The sequence below is a fragment of the Neolamprologus brichardi genome, chromosome 17, assembly GCF_056152115.1.
Source record: "Neolamprologus brichardi isolate AB-2024 chromosome 17, ASM5615211v1, whole genome shotgun sequence".
Lineage (NCBI taxonomy): Eukaryota > Metazoa > Chordata > Actinopteri > Cichliformes > Cichlidae > Neolamprologus > Neolamprologus brichardi.
This window is the reverse complement of record NC_142120.1, coordinates 11,833,859-11,853,610: the sequence shown is the minus strand read 5'-3', so window position 1 is coordinate 11,853,610 and position 19,752 is coordinate 11,833,859. Positions and strand designations below refer to the sequence as shown.

General features: G+C 37.7%; 1 protein-coding gene across 1 annotated transcript in view; it reads right to left on the bottom strand.

Annotated features, from left to right (window-relative positions):
* The window catches only part of exoc4 (exocyst complex component 4), a 133,180-nt gene that overhangs the window by 101,049 nt on the left and 12,379 nt on the right, over positions 1 to 19,752 (bottom strand). Inside the window, exons 8-10 of the mRNA XM_006780713.3 lie at positions 16,534 to 16,702; positions 4,471 to 4,616; positions 3,557 to 3,645 (exon numbers count right to left, since the gene is read on the bottom strand). Of these exons, the coding sequence (XP_006780776.2) occupies positions 3,557 to 3,645; positions 4,471 to 4,616; positions 16,534 to 16,702 (404 nt within the window). The remainder of the gene's footprint in view (positions 1 to 3,556; positions 3,646 to 4,470; positions 4,617 to 16,533; positions 16,703 to 19,752) is intronic.

Here is a 19,752-nt window from a genome sequence, read left to right as displayed (position 1 = left end):
CACTCAATGCACCTGATTTTGATCAGTAGATAACAAAACTGTGGAACCTTAACTGTGCTATATAAAAAGATACTCAATAAGCCTTATTAAATGGCTAACTTAGAAAAAGATTGATGCAATACAGGAGCCAGATGGCTTGATAAAGAAATATATTTTACAATTAATTGCCCTATATAATTAATGCAGGCAAGCCCAATTATTTTATGTGTAAGTATGTAAAAGGCATGTCGGTGTTAAAATGAACGAACCTACAGAAGCAGTTGTGCCTCTTATTTTGGTTTGTGGAGGCAATGCAATATTAAAATGGTTAATTTTTTAATGAATGATGGCATTTGACTCTTTGGTCACTGTTTGACAAACCTACCCAAAAGCAAGTGTCTTTTATATTAATGTGATCACATATAAAATGTCAAGGATGCCCAATAGCTCAGGGGCTTTAAGATAATGATAACAGAAACTCAAAGTATTGTTAACTTTGTTCCAGAAATTTTGTTGCGAGCTGAAATAATTTTTCAGGATACACAAGAGAAAAGTGTAAAATATAACTCCACTCAGTAGTAGCAGTTTATTCTTCCTCTGTGTTATTTTCTTATGCCCTAAGGGAACACAATGAGCTTTCACATTATCAAAAAGCAGCTAGGATGTCCTTGAGGCCTTTCGTAAAGGCAGAACAAATGGGGCCACACAGAAGACAGTCAGGTCATCGTGCTCCAAATGGCTCCACTGAGCCAGTCCTATTTCACATTGCACCAGAATAGTAAGACCTCACTAAATAGAAGGTTCAGTTTCAAAAGAAAAGAAAAGAAAAGAAAAGAAAAAGCCTACACAAACTTAAAAACCCAGCCATGAATGCTGATTTTTCTATGTCACTCCTCTGTGCTTTTAATTGTGACACTAATTGCTGGTAACAGTTCAACCTAATTACCTATGTGTCAGAAGATTAGCTAAACTCTAAAGCTTTGAGGATAGAAGAAGACCTAATCTAACTTGATTTGTATTTTATTTTTTTAAAAAGCTTGGTATCTTTCAGTACTGTAGGTTAACAATAATCTGCATCTAAAATTATCCTTTGGCTTTTGTATTCCACACATGCTTATAAAAATAAATACAGAAAAGTCTCAAAGTAATTAGTCTGTTGAAACAGTTAAATAAGTCTACAAAGATAAAAATATTTCTTTGTTTTTGCTTTGGCCCTGAAATTCTGTAGTGGTGCATCTCCAGAAAGTATCACCAGAAAGTGCAAAATTCAAAAGTATCTGAAGTTGAGAAGTTTGTGCATTACCATTTTTATGCATTTGTTAACGGTGCATAGCTGGATTTAAAATGAACAATCAAACTCTTATTTCCAAGACTCTGTTGGTGAGCGTTTCAGTTAATAACTATATTGACTTGAAGCAGACCGTTGAGGGAAAAAAAAAGGAGTTTAGGAAACTCCAAGTAAAAAGACAGAAGGACACACATGACTAAGCTTTAAGTGTTGAGTAATCCCAGAGCTAGAAGAATTAATCAACTCAATCTCTCATTGCTAACTCTTTTCCTCACCTTCCTTCCCTATGGTAAGTTTAATTTGAAGAGAGAGAGAGAAAAAGTCCCTTTCCACACTGTCTCAATACATATTTTTCTAATTTCTTCCTTCAGAAAGCTCTTAATGGCTTCTTCGCTAGACCCTGATGAAAACAATGACTTTTAACCTCCCTCCTCCTTCATCCATCTTTCCCCTCCCTCCATCACAGCTGACTTATTTCACTTTCTAAATGATTTCTTACTCCTTCATTCTCTTTTCAGCCATTCAGGCCTTGGCCTGGGCTTGTGGTCGGCGCTACGCATTGTGACAGGTGAAATGAAAGCCCAGAGAAATCTCATCTTCTTATAAACCCTTGAGGCATTCAGCCAGTCAAAAAAAATATTTTTCCACCTTCTTTCTGAGGCACCGACAGATGGAAGAAGAAAAAAAAAAGCGCCGTTATATGAAGACCATTTGGGGGTTTTCCTTCATCGACAGTTAATCAGCGCTGCTCGTTTTGTAGCAGTGGGGAGCTGGGGTAGTAGATTTTGCATATATTTACAGACTCAGTGCAGTATGAGGGGCATTTCTTGTCAAGAAAAGAAGTACAGCCGGCATTGTAATTTCAGCCTTAAGCTAAATATCTAGACTAGCCTAATCAATGCCGCATTATTTATACAGTTTACCCCTGATAGTTATAAGAAGTTGTGCAGACAGTGCTAGAGGATCTCTTTTGCACTTTTTTTTTAAAAAATCAACTAGTCTTTTCAAATTACCTTTTTATTTTATCTATACTATGTCAACAAGGTGTTTGGTGTGGGGGAAAAAAGGCATAGCAACAGACAGCAGCAAACAGTGCTGTCAGGCATTGCTGATTGAAACCTCAAGGTCACAGGCAGAGGAGCAGAGCCAGGCAAAGAGAGGAGGAGGAGGAGAGGAAAGACACAGAGAAGAGAGAAGTCGGGGCAGCACAACAGTTTAGACTCTCCAGGGTCTGGCTGTGTAGCTCACTCACTGTGCTATTTTGTGCGTGTGTGAAAGTGTGAGTGAGAGGTTTTCAAGGCCTCTCCCTGTAGGCGGATTCTGCAAAGTCACCCCGCTCTGTGCATCTCGTCAATCTATCGCCATTTCCCTCTTCACACTCCTGTTGTCTGCCTTTCCTTTTTCTTAAGTGCGACTTCTCGAACTGCAGCATGTCCTCCCCATCTTCACAGCACTGTAGTCACATCTCTCTGACGCTATCATTCCTCCTCTTTACCAAACTTTTTCCATCATCATCCTTCCACCGCAGACACCTCTATCTTAGCCAAACATGACCTAATACCCCTCACCCTCCTCAACCTTCTTCTATTGTGTTCCTATTCAAAGCAAGGTCCACGTCTTTATGTCTTTTTTACAGTTTTTCTTCCATAACCGCTGTCCTTCTTTTAATCCATTTAGATGACCTCTCTATGTTCATGCTGCTCTTTTATTATCACACAAGTTGAAAAAATTCTTATCCAATTCATTCCATTGCTATTCCGTCAGTACTTTTCACACCATCTGGCCCTGTCATACCTTTTTATCTCTTCCTCCTGCCATCAATCCACACTTATCATATACCAAGAAATGGTTGGAAACTTAAAGGAAAATAAGAAGATTAAGTGTATTAAGGTGTGAACTTCTGACCATCACGGTGAAAAGGATTGTCTTACATGTCAGGTGTTCAATTAAGCTGAGAACTATGACTGCTGAAGCCATAGCATATGAGTCATAGTTTTCAATTATCGTTGTTCCCTTCTATCAGTATAGAAATGGTTCATCACAGAACAAGGGTGACCAGTCAGAACAAATTTGTACCGATTCCAAGCAATTGTTCTCTCTGAGGGGACAAGTGGACCAAACCACCCCGTAAAAATGTCTACCACAGCATAACAGAGACACCCGATGTCCTCACTATAGGTTCAAGGGTTCAAGTTTTGCTTTCAGTCTGTCCCTTGTCTGTATTAGAGAATCAGCTCTCTCCCTCTCTACTTTAAACTGCTCAGTTCATCCATCCATCCCTCTCCTCACCTTGTAATTCTCCACTCTTGCTGTAGAGCTCTCGCCTCTGTTCTCTCAGATAGGCACTCATGCTGATGGCATGGGATGATGATTCAAACCTACAAAAGGCAAAAGGTTCAACAAGGGGGAACAACATATCAGCATAATACTCAAAGGTGTGAAAATGAGACACATACATGGAATTTAAATCCAGAATTTCATACATAAAAACACATTTTGTGAAGTTAGTAGTAACTGTTGCTGTACAGATGTACGAAAGGTAAAACTATTCTGATTTTCCTTAATAACTGGCATATAGTGTTGCAACTGTGGGTTAATTACCTGTGAGGTAAGCTTCAATGTGCTGTAAGCGGTCAGCATCAGACCATTTTTTCTAATCTTGCTTTGTATGATATTATTGAGAAGGGATATCCTTAACGCTGCAATAGGGAGCCAATCAGAGGAAAGACTTTTTTTAAAGGGACTTTGACCTTAAGTGAGTTAAAACAGCTTATTTAATAATAGATGAGTGCAGCAAGACCCAGTAAAAGATAAATAATAATTCTTTTGAAGAATAATAATTCTTTAGGTATAATCCAACTAGAAAAATATGAAGCTGGAAATGGGCATTGTAGATCCCCTTTAATTAGTTGAGAAATACATGACTGATTAATGGTTAGCTAAGGACCCTTCACATAAAAACATGCTAAGAGCTCGATACCGCTCCTCTGTTATCCTCAGTGCACTGCTAATAGGAAGAAACACACTGCTCTACAAGTACAGTTAAGAATAGCTGGTCTCAAAGTATAATTCAACAGATTTTAAGCTACATAGATCATTAGACTCTGGTGTTTTATTTGTTGTGTTTCACGTGCTTTTCTTTCTTGCCTATTTTTTCAAACTTGGATTAACACAAACATTAGAGAAAGTAATGTGATCCTTACTTGAAGAGCGACTGCTTGGCACGCTGTGGTTTTTTCTTTGCAAAAAAGGCAGCAAACTCACTGCCAGTGCTCGCATAGGAGTGCTGAGCTGAGGGCTCCGTAGCACTGCGGCTGTTCTTCACATCCAAGTACTCCATAAGCAGAACCTAAGCAATACAAAAAACAATGGGTGAAAACATAAAAATCTGAAGAAACAGTTTTTAAGAACTAAAAATTGTTTCTAATGCAGGGGAAATATATTTAAGTCAATCTAATCACAAGGTAAATGTAGCCAAAATGCGTGGTACATAAAAACAAAGAACTGGAGGAACATTTTGCAAATAATTAGCCACAGGTCAGTAACATGATTGGGTATATAAAGAACATCTTAGAGAGGCAGAGATTCTCAGAAGTAATGAGGGCTAGAGGTTCACCAATATGCAAAAATTACAAATAGTGGTGAAGACGTTGAATATCTCATCATTTACGTTACATAATCTCATCAAAAGGTTCTGAGAATATGGAAGAAATATATGGATGCAAAGCCTAAAATCAATACTGGATCTTCAGGCCCTCAGGCGGCGCTGCACTAAAGACAGGCATGTTATGGAAATCATTGCATGGGCCATCCACAAGGTTAAAATGTTATCATGCAAAGAAGATGCCAGTAAGTTAACGCTAAACGATGTACTGCATCTATTACAAAGGCATGGCAGTGTAGAGGAGTCCAGCTGCTGAACTTGCCTGTTTCTAAACTAAAAACTTTTGGTTTATCACTAATAATAAAACAAAGATGAATCAGGAATGTTGAGCAACTTTGTCAAATAACAATAAAACACACTCCTCTCTAAAAAGTCCAGCAACTAGTCTCAATTCACAAGTTACATTTTGCTACACAGCAGTACACACAGCTTGTCCCAACTTTTTTGAGGCAAGTTGCTGCCATCAAATTCTAAATAAATACCGGTAATATTTAGTATAATCGGTATTTTCTTACTTTTCTAAGTTCTAATAAAATCATTGCATTCTATTTTTTCCTTACATTTTACATAGAAAGTGACTTTATATTTTCAAAAGTTATAAAGCTCCAATCATGTCACAAAAAAAGCACAAGCAGTGCACAAGTTAAACATCTATTTCGAGGGGCTGTTTCTTAGTAACAGTAAAAATGAGATTTGTGATAATAAAATGTACATTTATATAACAATTATGCAAACTCATCTTAAGGAGTCTTTCTGAATAAAACGTTTTTTTAAATGTCACAAAGTCACCTGTATCATGTTTTAATGTAAAATGATGAAACTCCTTTTTTTGTTGTTCTTATATGTATACCATTTATATACTTTATCTTAATACTACCTAAACTCTGATATGGTAACATGAAGTGCTTAGGCTTACTAATGACTCACAATCGTATCCTTGGAGCTTGACCCTCCTGCTCAGTTCTGTTGTCAGATTATTCATGTAGAGCTTTTTTTTTTTATATCCTAAGGTCTTTGTACAGCAGGTGTCTTTATTGATAATAGGAAAAAGAAAATAGCCTCATTGTCATGTCTAGTTTGGTTATAAAAATGACTTCAAAAACTTATGAGTTTGATATGAACTTTTTGGATAATTTGGGTTTTCATAGCCAGACTTACAGAAAGATCACATGCTGCTACATGCTGTCCACGTGACTTTGCTTTTGTCTTTTTTTTTGTTTTGATTTCTTATTTAATTTCTATATAGCTTTATATGACTGTTGATCTATACACTGTTGAGATTGCACTAAATTTCACTGTACATGTTACAGTGACAATAAATATGTTTCCATTTTATATCCTATTCTAGTACTGCTGCTCAATGAAGAGCTTTAAAGCAAAGCTTTATTGCAAAAAAAAATAACCAATGTAGATTTGTTTGTTGTTGTTTTTTCCCCCTTTGATTTCTTGACAGTTCTTGTGGCAGCTGTGGAGAAACATCTATTTTCTAGAATACTATTATTTTTGGTTGAATAAACCCACAAACCTTTTGGTGACTCATGCGTTCATATCACATCTGATGGGAAATTGAAACTTTAGATGACTTTTTTTTGCAGATAGAGTCTGCTAAAAAAAAAAAAAGACTAAACAAAACAAAACAAAAAAGGGCTGGTATAAACTTTATATTTTTTTATATTTTTTGTGGCCTTCAGCATAAACATGCATCACAAATAATTATGAAGAACAGACCTCTGGACAGAAGGCAGCCAACGACATGACTGGGCACTATTGATGACTGCCGAAAAAAATTCTTGTCATCTATTTCTCTGATCTGTCTGCGTGATCCATGGTGAGATCTATCAACGTCTTATCATGCTTCATAAAAATCTTATCAATTTCTAACAATAGTCCAGAACAAGCACTGAAACACTGGCCAGACTCAGAAAGTTCACTTCCTCTCCTTTATCATTCTATCTGCACATTCCGTCTGTTTCTTTCATTGTCTCATTTTTCAAAATCTCTTAGGGCGTCATCTCTCATTTCTCACATTTCTATTTTTTCTCTGTTGCTCTCTCTACCTCATCTTTTCCTTTCTCTCTCACCCTTCTTCATTTCTCTCTCTCTCTGTGAATACATATGTTCTAAAATAGCTTCCCATATCTAATAGCTTCATAATTTAGAAGGGCCATTTAGCCTGTGTGTGTCTAATTCTGAGACGCAGTGTGGGTCAGCCCAGAATGGGACAGGAGTAATGGCTGAGCAGATGGAGATCCATCCCAACCATAATGATGTAATTAACACTGCGGAGAGCACCCCTCCCATCAAGCACGGGAAAGCCTTCAGTCGCTAAAATTCATATTAATCCAAGTGCACATCCATGGAAATACGATGTGGATCGCATCATCTCAGGTAAAATCTTGTGTTAGATTTAGTTAAATGCAGATGTTTTACTGGAAATTTTTTAAAATGCCTTTTAAGCCAAAATGGACCCAAAATGAAAAGGACCCAAAAATCGTTTATAACTTACAACATATAAATTAAACAAGACTGAAAATATGGCTTTTGGTCACAGACACTCGTCTAAATACACAAGCTAACTGTTCTCGCCAACACACTTCCCCTGATCACATACAGAGCTGGAAAACATATTACGCACGCCCTCTCCAACTGGCAACAACAGAGCGACCACTTGCCACTAGCCTCATGCTGCAGCTAATCCTATCAGTGTATTAATTACTAATGATGAGCTGATGGAGCGAAACCCCGACTTGCTTGCAAGCTAACACCCAAGCAGACTTAATGAAATGCCAGCGCTGGGCTGATGAAGGGGCTCCGACCCTACTTAAATTGCATTAGCCCAGAGACAGAGTGAACTTTGGAGGCAATTAACTGGACTGTTAGGACAGAGAGAAAGATAGAGGCAGAGAGGGATGGGAGGTGGAAAGCAACACCGAACGGGAGAAGAAAAGAAGGGGAGATAACGGTGCAAAAGAGCTGTGGAAAATAGAAAGAGCAAAGGATTATAGGTGGAAGTGAAAACTGAACAGAATGCTAATCGGAAAAAGGAGATAAAGAAAATGAGGAGAAAGACCCAGAGAGAATACAAGTACTTAAGTAACTAGTTAGTATTTGCTGATTTAACACCTTTGAGTGAAGTTTACAAAGAGAGTTTGTTTTGTCATCTCTGCTTAAGAAATCTCTGACGAAGGCACAGTCCTCTGCAAAGTATGCTACAGAGTTGTTAACTTACAAAAGTTCTTCACATCAAATGTTCAAATTATTTATTTATCCATTAGGGAGATGGCTCATTGATGAAGATTTCATTGCTCCTAACAAAGTTACTTTGTTGTAAAGCCAAACCAATGAAAATGAGTTTTAATTTGTAGTGGTGGTGACTAAATACATCTTACTCTTATTCTACAGTGTGAAAACTAATTATAAAGAAAAACAGAACCATTTAAGAGGCCAATGAATTCATCCTTGTCACTTGTCAAGAGCGTTTTAGTTTGATTTCGAGTTATAAAATGACAAGCAAGTTATTTCTTAATGCCACGGATCTCAACTTTAGCAATCTACATATCATATAAGCAAACTACAATCAGTCATGCCATGCTGTCCAGAGTCTGTTGAACACAAACAAGGCACAACCTAGTTGCTTAGCACTGACTGTTCCAAATATAGCATTCATGCATGCAAACTTAGAGCCCAATCTCAGTGTGTGAGGATGGTACCAACATTAATCACAGGCAGCTAATAATCAATCAAATGTTGGTTGATTTGAAATGTTGCAGGTGGCAGGTAGTTTTGGCCTGTTACCTGTCTCCCACTAATACTGTAAATGCTGTAGAGGCATTTATATGGATCAACACTGTACTGAAGCATTTCATCTTATTCCAAGATAACGACCCTGCAATCTAAATTCATCTCTGATATTTGGTGTAATACCAAAAAGTAATCCCTCCTATCAATGCAAGCAAGCACACTCAGCAAACTTGCAAAACTACTCCTAAGACCTGGATATATTGTACTTGTCTCAATCCTACGACCATGGCAATCTTATCGTCAGCTTTTCTTTCTCCCTCTTACCCTTCAGGTCAAGAACCTGAAATCCTATTAAAGCTACTATTACTGCAGGCACAGATTCTCTTACTGTCACATGCTTTTCACCAAACAGCTCATCTGTGAAGCACACAACAACGGAATACTGAAAATAAGGAACTATATTACAACCGACATTGGTGAAAGTATATTTAAAAGAGGAACAGCAATAAATAGGGATTTGGAAAAGCACAGGATGATTATGCGGAGATAGAGGGACATGGAATCATAAAAAAAACAGGGAAACAAAAACGAAGGCAAATGCAGTTGCACGTGATATAAAATACAGGTCCTTCAGAGTCAGCTCAGGAATGATCAGCACTGTGACTGCAGTTGCTAAATCAAAGAGAAGGCTCAGTATTTCCATAGCAATGCAAAGCTCGTGAGACATTCATTCACTATTATTCAGAATGGCCACAAAGTCCATTCCATTTGGCAACCTACATTCCTGTATTTTCCTAATCTCTTATTAAAGCAAGGTCACGCACACACGCACACACACCAAAAACAGCATGTCTACAAATGGTCTGCTGAATTGGTAGTACTAATAGAGAAACAAGAATTCCTGGGAATATACAAAAAAATAATGCTACAAAGCTCTCTTAGCACTTTAAATACTGGCAATAACTGGTACCACATGGAAGAAACTCGCATCTTTCAACATCTCCTTTTGTTTAAACAGCTCAGGTGAAGAATCAGCCACATAAATATTACAGCAACATCTTGCTATGAGTTTAGCTGGATCCCAATTATATTAGTCCAGTGGACTTTCACTTTGACTTCCAATTAAAGAGATGAGAGTGAGAGAGATGATGGAACACACACTTTGAATTCCATTAAAAAAAAACTGGGAAAATCCATGAAACAGAAACAGGGAGGCTTTGACTAATGGGTCTTCACAGCAAATAAGACTAAGCCTACAACTTCCTGTGACTGGAGTGTATGTTTGTGTGTGAGAGTGGGTAAACATGCCAAACACTTCTAAAGAGATGACAAAAAATAATAATAATAATAATGATAACAATAATTTTGCCAGCGCTTTTTAACCAAGATGTTTGGTACTTGAGTAGATTGAGTCTCATCCCAAACAAAATCAGTCCAATGTGCTGAGTGCTAAGTTAAATTAAAAAGAAGGGAACCTTAATGGAAGTCAGCCTTTGTTATTCATTTCCAGCACTCCCGTGTATTTCTTCCTAACTGAAGTGTCCTGATGTCACCTTTTATGCTTGGAGGAAGTGTATATTCATCTTCTGTTCTGTCCATTAGGGCCCTAACAGCTCAGCAATCAGTTCAATTATGGAAGCATAATTCACATTTTTGCAGGTGAGCACTAGTCATTGTGTAAACTAAGCAGTCAATTGGCTAAAATTAAAGGAATAAATATCAATTCATTCTCTCTCCTTGTTTCCACCTTCCTCCTCTTATTAAGTAATCTTAAAGCAGCTGAGAGAACAATCTCAGCACGTTGTTTCTCTTTTCAAGTCTTTATTGAAATCTGCTGTCTCCCACTAAATCCCTTGGCTAGTGTCTTGTCACAAAACATTGACTGATATCCCTTGCTGCCAGTTTGAAGTTAAAGCCCAAAGTGTCCTTGGCCGTCAAAGAAAAGGGTTCTGTATACACCCGGTATTGATTGTGTTCCAGAAACTTCAATAACCTTCACAAGTTCTGACAGAGCTTCAGCCACAACTACTCTCTCAGCGCTGAACTCTTGCTAAGCAGCAGGAGTTCCCACCTGGAGGGGCTGCATCTAGTCAATCTTTTGAAGGCTATCTTGTTGACAGAGGAAAGGGAGGTGTGTCTGAATGTTCACTGAAACCCTTTTTACTCGTCTGTGTCCTTGCTGTGTCCTCAACATTTTTTTTTGAAATGTAACAAACACTTTAAGTGTATTTATGCTATAAACAATAAATGCGTTTTTTATTCTCTTTTAAGAGATATTCAGAACAGCAGTGAATACATCAAAAGGATGAAGATTAATGGCCATTTTAGTTGAGCATATGCATCAGCAATGACATCGGCTGGTCTGACTGCTATCTTGAACAGGGAGCTAGATATTTTTGAATAATGGATCAAAACAAACTGATACTTAGCACATCCACAGTAAAACGTATGGTACTCAGTTAAAGCTATGACATGAGACAGTAATACCATATAAACATACCAGCCATCCAGCAAGTAAAGGAAACCAGGCTCTTGGGCATTATCCTATACAACAAACCACCTTGGTCTACACTCTACAATATGGCAGATATTGTATTTTATTGCATAATTTTCAAATGTCACTTATTTCTTCTTAGGATATCTCAGACTTTTCATCATCTGTTGAAAATGGATGGTTAATTGAAACTGTTCTGAATGTACTTGTGGTTCTTTACACCATGAGAATGGTAAAAACTGTAGTTTTTTATAGATTAATATGAAATGGCCTTGCTGGCCCAGTGTAATTGAGAGTTATGTGGCTCATGAATTAAAATGAGCCTGACTAGATTAACTGAAGAATTCCTTTCATTTTAAATATAGAGTTAAAACATACTGCTTATATGTGACTTATTGGTTATATTTTACTAAACTAACAGCAACTCCGCTACATATATTAGTATGCTATGTACGTGTACTGTACACATAAAATCTCTTGATCTTGAAGAGGTGGACAACTGTAATAACTCCATATGAGACACCCTTTATTCAAAAGATTATTCACACATGCCGGGAACATATCGTATAACCATCAACAACTAAAGACAATTATTGCTAAAACATGTCATACGTCAATGTTCAGTGATTTTTTACGTATCTGATGTGTGTGTGTGTGTGTGCGCGTGTGTCTATTGGGAGGGGGGTCCACAGACATGGTAGACTTCCCTCCACTCTGCAATATGTAAATATTACAGTCTTTGGAGGCCAGAACAAATGTGACACATTGATTAAAATGTTGGGTGAGAACAACATAGCGATGTCTCTGCTTCATATTTAATTAAAGGAGCTTATTGTCTTCTGGCTCCTCTCTGGCAATTCAGTTCTACTCATTTTCACTCTGTTGATGAGCTGATTTCGTACAATGCATATTTAAGCCACTTGTGTGTTCATATTTTTTTGATACAAACAAAACAAACCCCTTTTATTATTCAATAGCACAAAAAAAGATTAATTCATGAAGCAGATATGGATCAAGCTATAGGCTCTCTTCCTAACCAAAAAACCCTAAATGACCAGACAAATAATCAGAAACACAAGAGCAAAACAAAATAGTAGAAAACTCTGTAAGTAATTCATGGAAGCAAGATATCCTAAGCACTCTGAGAAGTAAGAGTATTACAGGGAGCGGGGATTTAAGAAAATATAGCATGAGGCAGGAAAAAGCAAACGTATTAAAGTTTCCTTTTTTAATATTTCAATCTTTATTTAGAGCAACATAAAAAAACTTCAGTCCACCCTTGTAGTAAATTTACCTTTTGTTTTAGTAGAAAATATTAATAGCTTGTGTTCCCTTGTGAAGTTTCAATAGTCTAGGAATCAGTTCTTTGGGAAGACTGATGGTGAACATCCATATTTTCAAATACAGTCTCAAACATCCTTGTGTGCAGAGAGGAAACCACTCATTAAAAGTATTATTTGCACTCTGGTCACACACCAGAAGAGACAACAGTTTCAGCAAGCAGTCACACAACCAAAAATCCTTGTAGTATGTGTAAATGGCAAGCTAATTAACAAACTTTTAGGCCTCAAACCCAACAGAAGACGAGGTGAAAGGGTGATGATGGACGCCACTAGCCAGACTGCTAAATATAGATTTAATAACATTCTCACTGGACAGTCTTGATTAAGAATGTACGTAAAGGTTTATGAACTGTGAGATTTTATGAACTATGCTATCCAATTACCTGGTAACGTATTGCTGCTTCCATCTAGGTCACAATTCTAATGAAAGTGATGGATTTTCTCCTTTGGTATATATAAAATGTTGTTTTGACTAAAGTTTTTATTCAGACATCATCATATTAAACAGTCCAGGCCTGCTTAACTGTCTGATGTCGTAGTATATTTTCGATGTCAAAAGAGAAACGTAATAAATATTTATGGATATACCAAAATTCCAGTGCGTTATTTCTTTGACAAAACAGAGTGCTTTGAAGAAAAGGATAGTTTCTGGTGAAAAAAGACTGAAAAAATTGTCATGGATAGATAGCGAATAGGAAGGGCATTTGGTGACATGTGCTTAGAAATGGAACTTCAGTGGCGGCGTAAATAATCAATAGATATACTTGCACACATTCTACAGAGAGCCACTAGAAAAACTGCAAAGTGGCATTTAAAACACTCGTTCCAGCCTCAAAACTACCGATTACCATACAGTCTTTCATGCTTTGAATCAATACTTCCACACTGAAATAAACAACCAACAGAAGCATCTCAGGCTTTTCTGAACATGGATTAGGACCATTACATGCATCCTGACTTTAGAAATCTTGTTTACCCACTCCCCATTCTAAGCCTACCGGGCCCCAGTCACACACTGATGAACGGAGTCTCTCTGCCAAGGCCTTGTAACTAGGTGCACCGTGTGTTTCTGTCAGCTCTTGCATCTGTCTACTGGTATGTCATGTGGAAAGGTCAACCTGGTTGCTCTCAAAGAGGGGGAAAAAATAACACCCACCAAGAGGTTTCTGTGCCCATCAAACATGTGAACTGCAATAAGAGGCACAAGACAGGCTGGGATTCAAATAATTTAAGGGCAAAAGGATAAAGCATATTAGTAAAGCTAGTGGTAAAAGGTTTGGGTTTTAACAAGTCTCTCCTACTTCACTGATACCTTTGCAAATACTGAACTAACAAGATGCCTGAGTATTTCCTCACCTTTTAGTGGGGATTCTTCCTATTTGGACCCTTTAGCCTTCTGTCTTAATTTGTGTTATACAACCACTTTTCACAGTTGTGGATACTCATTAAAATGGCCAGAATCTTAAAATAATAAGGCCAGTGTATGTACTAATACTGTAATGTGTGATGTCATTGAGAGAGGATATCCTTAATATGGGCATCTCAGGCACACAGCTGTGACTGAGAGCACATAGACCCCTCCCATCTCCTGTTTTGTTTAGGAGGGGCAGTCAATCACATCAAAGTTATGCAGTAGTACTTTTTACGATGACCCACTTTAAAACATGATAAAGATTCACATTGCACAATTGTTATCAATCGATCAACAAACTACCATTCATTTACATCTAAAAATAGTTAACTATATTAATTCAAGTTGGGATCATGTCTGTGTCCCACCTACAGGGGCTCATGCCAGCAGTTTGGACCAACTCTATGGTGCGAGAACCACTAGCTTCAAGAAAGCAGGTGTGAAATAAACCAGCTTGTTTCAGCCCAGTATGTGATAAATAAGAATTATTTTGAGCTGTGAATCATTCAAAACAGTTCTAGTTGAGTTAGAGAATAAAAAATATGGAGCTAGTCAGCACACAAAATTTGAAAGTATTACTTTTAGGTGGCCTATTCTGCAGCGGAACATTAAATGGAACATTAAATAAGAGTTCGAGTATTTATGCAAAACTAAAGAGAAACAAACTCGAGTGAAATGCATAATGAGTGACTAACATAAAGCTCACAACTAAAGTCTGGCTGGTACTGAGAAGGCTCCTGCCCCTTTGTGGGTCTTAAGGCGTGAGATAAGAACTGGCTCAGTATCTAATAAAATTTAACAGAGCCACTATGGGAGCAGTAGGAATTTAATTTCTCTCATTGCTGATATGTGACTCTCTAAGACAGAGTGGGCTAAACGAAGGGGGTGAAAGTGAGTGTGGGAGTTGCGAGAGAGAAAAAGAAAGCCTGATAATGAGATTAAGGAGGAAATTACAAAGAGCAAGAGGGGTATGCACAAGGTATTCGGAAATTGAGAGACTGTAATACAGAGGCAACAGGAATGAAGCTGAAGGAAAGAGGAAGGGAAATGGAAATGCAGGATCACAGAGAAAGACGAATGAACATGCAGGGAAATGGCAAGGGAAGGAGGAATGGACTACAGGCCTTTTTATTGATATAATCAGTCAGGAAATAATAACACGAGTGACTGAATAAGAAAACCTCATCTCACATAATGAGTATTCTAATCAAGAGATTACATTATCTCCCATCGCAGAGCCAGGGGACAGTGGAGGCCCTGGCAACTGGGTGTTGGCAGTGGTCGAATGCAAGTGAATGGTTTAATGTCTTATATAATGATGCTGGTACAGCAGAGCAATTATAGTGCATGCCTATGCTGTTTCACACCCTAGAAACCCATACACACACCTAAACATGCCTTCATTTGTGCATCTATGCATGCCAGCTGGAAAAAGAACTAAAGTAATTGGAAGCAGAAGAGCCCTAGTGCGTGAGTTAGAAATAGATGGGTTTCCAATTTAGCATTCTGTCATTTTATTTATTTTTACACTTGTATGATCAGTAATGAAAGTAGCAGTAATATGTCCAATCAATTACCATGGCAACATTAAAGGCATCCAGGTAGACCCTTGGAGAAAGTTTCTTCCCTGTTTTTATAGATTCCACTCAAAAAAAATAAAAAATCTGCTGTGTTCATATTTTTATATATGTATTCACACTGCATCCAAATAGATGCATGAGAACAGCCTATTAATATTAAAGAAGAAGCATCTCATCCACTCTAACAATATCAGATGCAGATAAGTACATGTGTAGTTATCTTTTGCAAAATCGGTCGGAAAAAATGTCATAAATAACAATCACCCAATCAAGGATGAAACACAATCAAGGTGTATCGGTGTGTTTTTTTTACCCATTGTTAGGTATAAACACAAACTGGGACACAGACGGATGCCAACTGTCACAGATTTTCCTCTGAGAGTCACTATCGGGTCAACTGAACAGCTGCTCACCCCCCCTCATCCAATCAGACAGGAGCAAGGATCAAGAACCGAGGATAACTACACGCCAATTAAAGAACCTTAAATTAATCCAAGCAATCAAGCCTCCTCTGTATTTTTCTCTAGCTACTCCTTGCTGACAGACTGAATGCCATCCATCACATTGCTGCCTGTTTCTCTACTGATTAATTTACTATAAGTGAAAGTGCTACAAGATTGCTATAAGAAGGGGGTTGGGGGGGATAAATCTAGAGTGAACAAATCACTGTGGCACTGAATGAAAAATAAAAGCCTGAGGGTATGTTAGTGTGGGAAAAGAAAACAAACAGGTCCCATTTATAAACAGATAAATAGCCCAATAATGGTTGTATACTTTAAGTTGTAATGATGGTATATGTAAGCGCCACTGTAAGAGGATAATATATCTCAGAATAAATTACAAATCTATTTTAATCTACTGGCCATAAAGACATGGTAAAGTTAAACTGTTTCATATTATTCAAGTTCCTCAGACAGATGACTAAAATATTACTAATTATTCTGTATAGCTTCATTTTATTTACATCTGTTTTTGTACACTTGACTGTCAGATATCGACTGCATTTCTTTTATCATTGCTGTTGCCAACTAACCTGCAGTACAGTCTGGATCTTAGCAGAGACATCTGCTTGCTCGTACAGCTTGATGCCCTCTTCTTGGGCCTGCACCCCGATGTGATTCAGGTGGGTAAGCACCACACTGTGAGCCTGGGCCACTGCCTTGAACTTGTCGAACAAGAGCTCAAGCAGTTCCAGCAGAAGCCTGCAGAGGGAGCCAGAGAGAGCAGAAAGGAAGAGAGGAAGAGAAGGGAAGGGGTCAGGAGAGTCGGGAGTAAATAGAGACACGGGGAGAGGATAGAAAGGAGAAAGTGAAGTACAATTACAAAAATTTCAAACGGCAGTTAAAATGGTATATTTAATTTTTTTATTAAAAAATAAATCTGCAGTATAATGTTTATTTAATAAGCATTTCACAAAGATCTTTATTGTCTATACAGGCACTAAAATAGACAACCAGCATTACTTCAACTGGGCACTTTATTTGTTAGGAAAATATATGTCTTCTGCAGTAAATCACATGACTTGAGATTTCCATGTAAGTAAAATAGAGAGTTACAGGTGTTCTAAGGCAGCTTGTCAAGGTTATAGAATCATTTCCTACCTTTGACAAACAATCCCCAAAAGTCAAAATACACAGATTGCCACCTGTGAAGACCACTCTGTCATGTTTGCTTAAACTTCACAATTAAGAAAATCCATTAAAACTACTGCGGAACAGTGAAAGGTTTGATAATCGTGTGATCCAGGTTTCAAATTATCTTTCTCTAGTATGACATTAAACAATACAAGTACAAGTACAACAGACAGTAGCTGTCACTGTCAGGAATGTATGCAAATGCTTTACAACATCAAGGGTGAAAAAAAGCTCATCTAAACTGTCCAAAACAGCAGAAAAATAACAAACAGCTAATAACAGATAATCTAACCATGAAAAAGACCATTGAGACCATTTCAAATGACCAATATTCCAGGAAGCCGTTTTCATTTACAGTTTTCCATTTAACCGGGACCAAAAAAAACAAAAAAAACAAGTGAGCTTCCCAGCCTGGACTCAAATGAACAAGCACTCTCATTACTTCTAAATGGCTCTGGCTGAAGAAGAGAGCACAGCCAAAACCAAACTGACCTTCCACTTGATCTGAGTGCTACAGCCTGGATGGTCTCATCTACACTAATGCTTTCATCCAGACTTTGCTACATCTAGTTTCTACACAAGGGCAAAGCTTTCAAGGTAAAGAGGGAACACAGGTTACATTAGTTGAGCGTGAATGGCTTCCTAGTGCAAACAAGCTAGGAAGTAGCAGTGTTAAAGTTAAATTTAATCACTATTTGTCTAACGTTGGTCTTTCGGTACTCTCCTCTGCCATTTAATTAAGTTTTATTCAATTGAAAGCAACAGAGAGCTTTTGTTGTATTGCAATTTATTTCAGTATTTTGTAGCTTGTCCGTTTTTTGTAATGTTACCATCCTTTTCGGTGAAGGTATAAAGGAAATAGAGAGGCAAGATGCATGTTTCAATGGGGACCATTTTGGTTGGTTGCCTGTCACTACACCCACAGTAACACAAGTAAATGTTATTAATGGAGAGAAACAGAGGAACAAATCACTATGAGCTATAACTCAGAGAGTGTAAGATGTTCGTGGCACAAAGACAGGGACCTTGAAATTCCAATGACTCTCATGTATAAACATGAAAGACTGACAAGAAAACAAAAATGTAAGATTAATGATATATGATCACCAATCTCCAAAAATATAAGCATAAAAAACTACATAATCATGAATACATGCATAAAGTTGGGCACCCAAAAGTTACAGCTCTGACTTTGACACTGCTTTTTTTGTTTAATCCCCAAGCACACTCTAACCACCCCAGCCCTTACACCCACAAACACACCTAGCTACGTGTAGATGGACAAACAAAGTGTAAACAGTCCTCCTCATTATCTCCCAGTGGAGTCCAACCTAATCCATATTGTCTGTTCTTTGAGACCACACTTCTCATTTCCTCTCCCGATCGAAGTTGACACACACGGCTGATGAAGAACCAGGAGAAATGGCAGGGAGCACACAAAGACGTAAAGTCTCCAGGACTGCATGCGTTTCATATTGGAAGGACAACAATAGTATCTAAATTAGATTACCATCAGGTTGGTGCTAAGTCACAGATAATTAAATTATTGTTAGAGGTCTAAAGAGTGTCAAAAGGCTCCTCTTGAGATATTAAATGTACCAGGTCATCTCAGTCATCCTGCTGTCATAGACAAATGGACACACAGAGCAAAAGTCGATTGACGTGGAATCAGTCTTCCTCTGGATGATGCCAAGGACCACTAAATGGGAAAAATGAGTCCAAAATAAAAAGTCCATCCTATGTTCACTGTGGTTTTCCTGTTTTGCTTTGTTTTGTTTGTTTTCTTAGTTTGAATTGAAAATACTGTTATTAATATTCTGTTTTTTATTGGGAAAAAAAACCCCATCCTCACTTGAAATCAGTTTTCTTAATCGTTTATTCAGATTTCATTTAGAATCTACGATGTAATATCAGTATTCACCTTGTTTACCACTATCATCCCATCAGAAAATAATGATGGAAGAAGCTGATGTTTATTTGTTATGCCCAGTAAATCCTGCAGTCTTTATATCTCTCATCCAGTAAGAGAAATTTGTATTATTACTGTTATTTGAGACACACCGAAACAAAGACTTGAAAAATAGAAGTTTTTTGATTGTTTTTGTTGTTTTGTTTTGTTTGTTTGTTTGGTTGGTTGGTTTTGTTTGGTTGGTTTTGTCTGTTTGTTTGTTTGTTTGTTTGGTTGGTTGGTTGGTTGGTTGGGGTTATAACAGCAAACACAATACACCAGCAGCCAGAGATCATACGTCCTCCAATCCACGAACACATGCACTGGCTATTAACTAGCTGTAATTTTAAACATAAGTATTGCAGTTAGCCCAGAAGCTCAAGAATCACTAAAACCTTAAGAAATATCATTGGATTAGGGTCATGACTTTGGTGCATGAAGACGGAAGCTATATGAAGTAGATCTAGATGCAGGAGTTGTAAAGGAAAATAAACTTTCAGTGAGGTGGTCAGTGAGGATGTGAATGAGAACATAAACCTCCAAGAGCAAGCCACACACTGCTGTTTATGCTATTAAGCTCTTAAGTGTTGCCTGCTAGTCTGCAGTACTATAAAATATAGTGTGCAATATTCAAGACCATTGTTCTCTACAAGTGGTACATTGGTTGGAG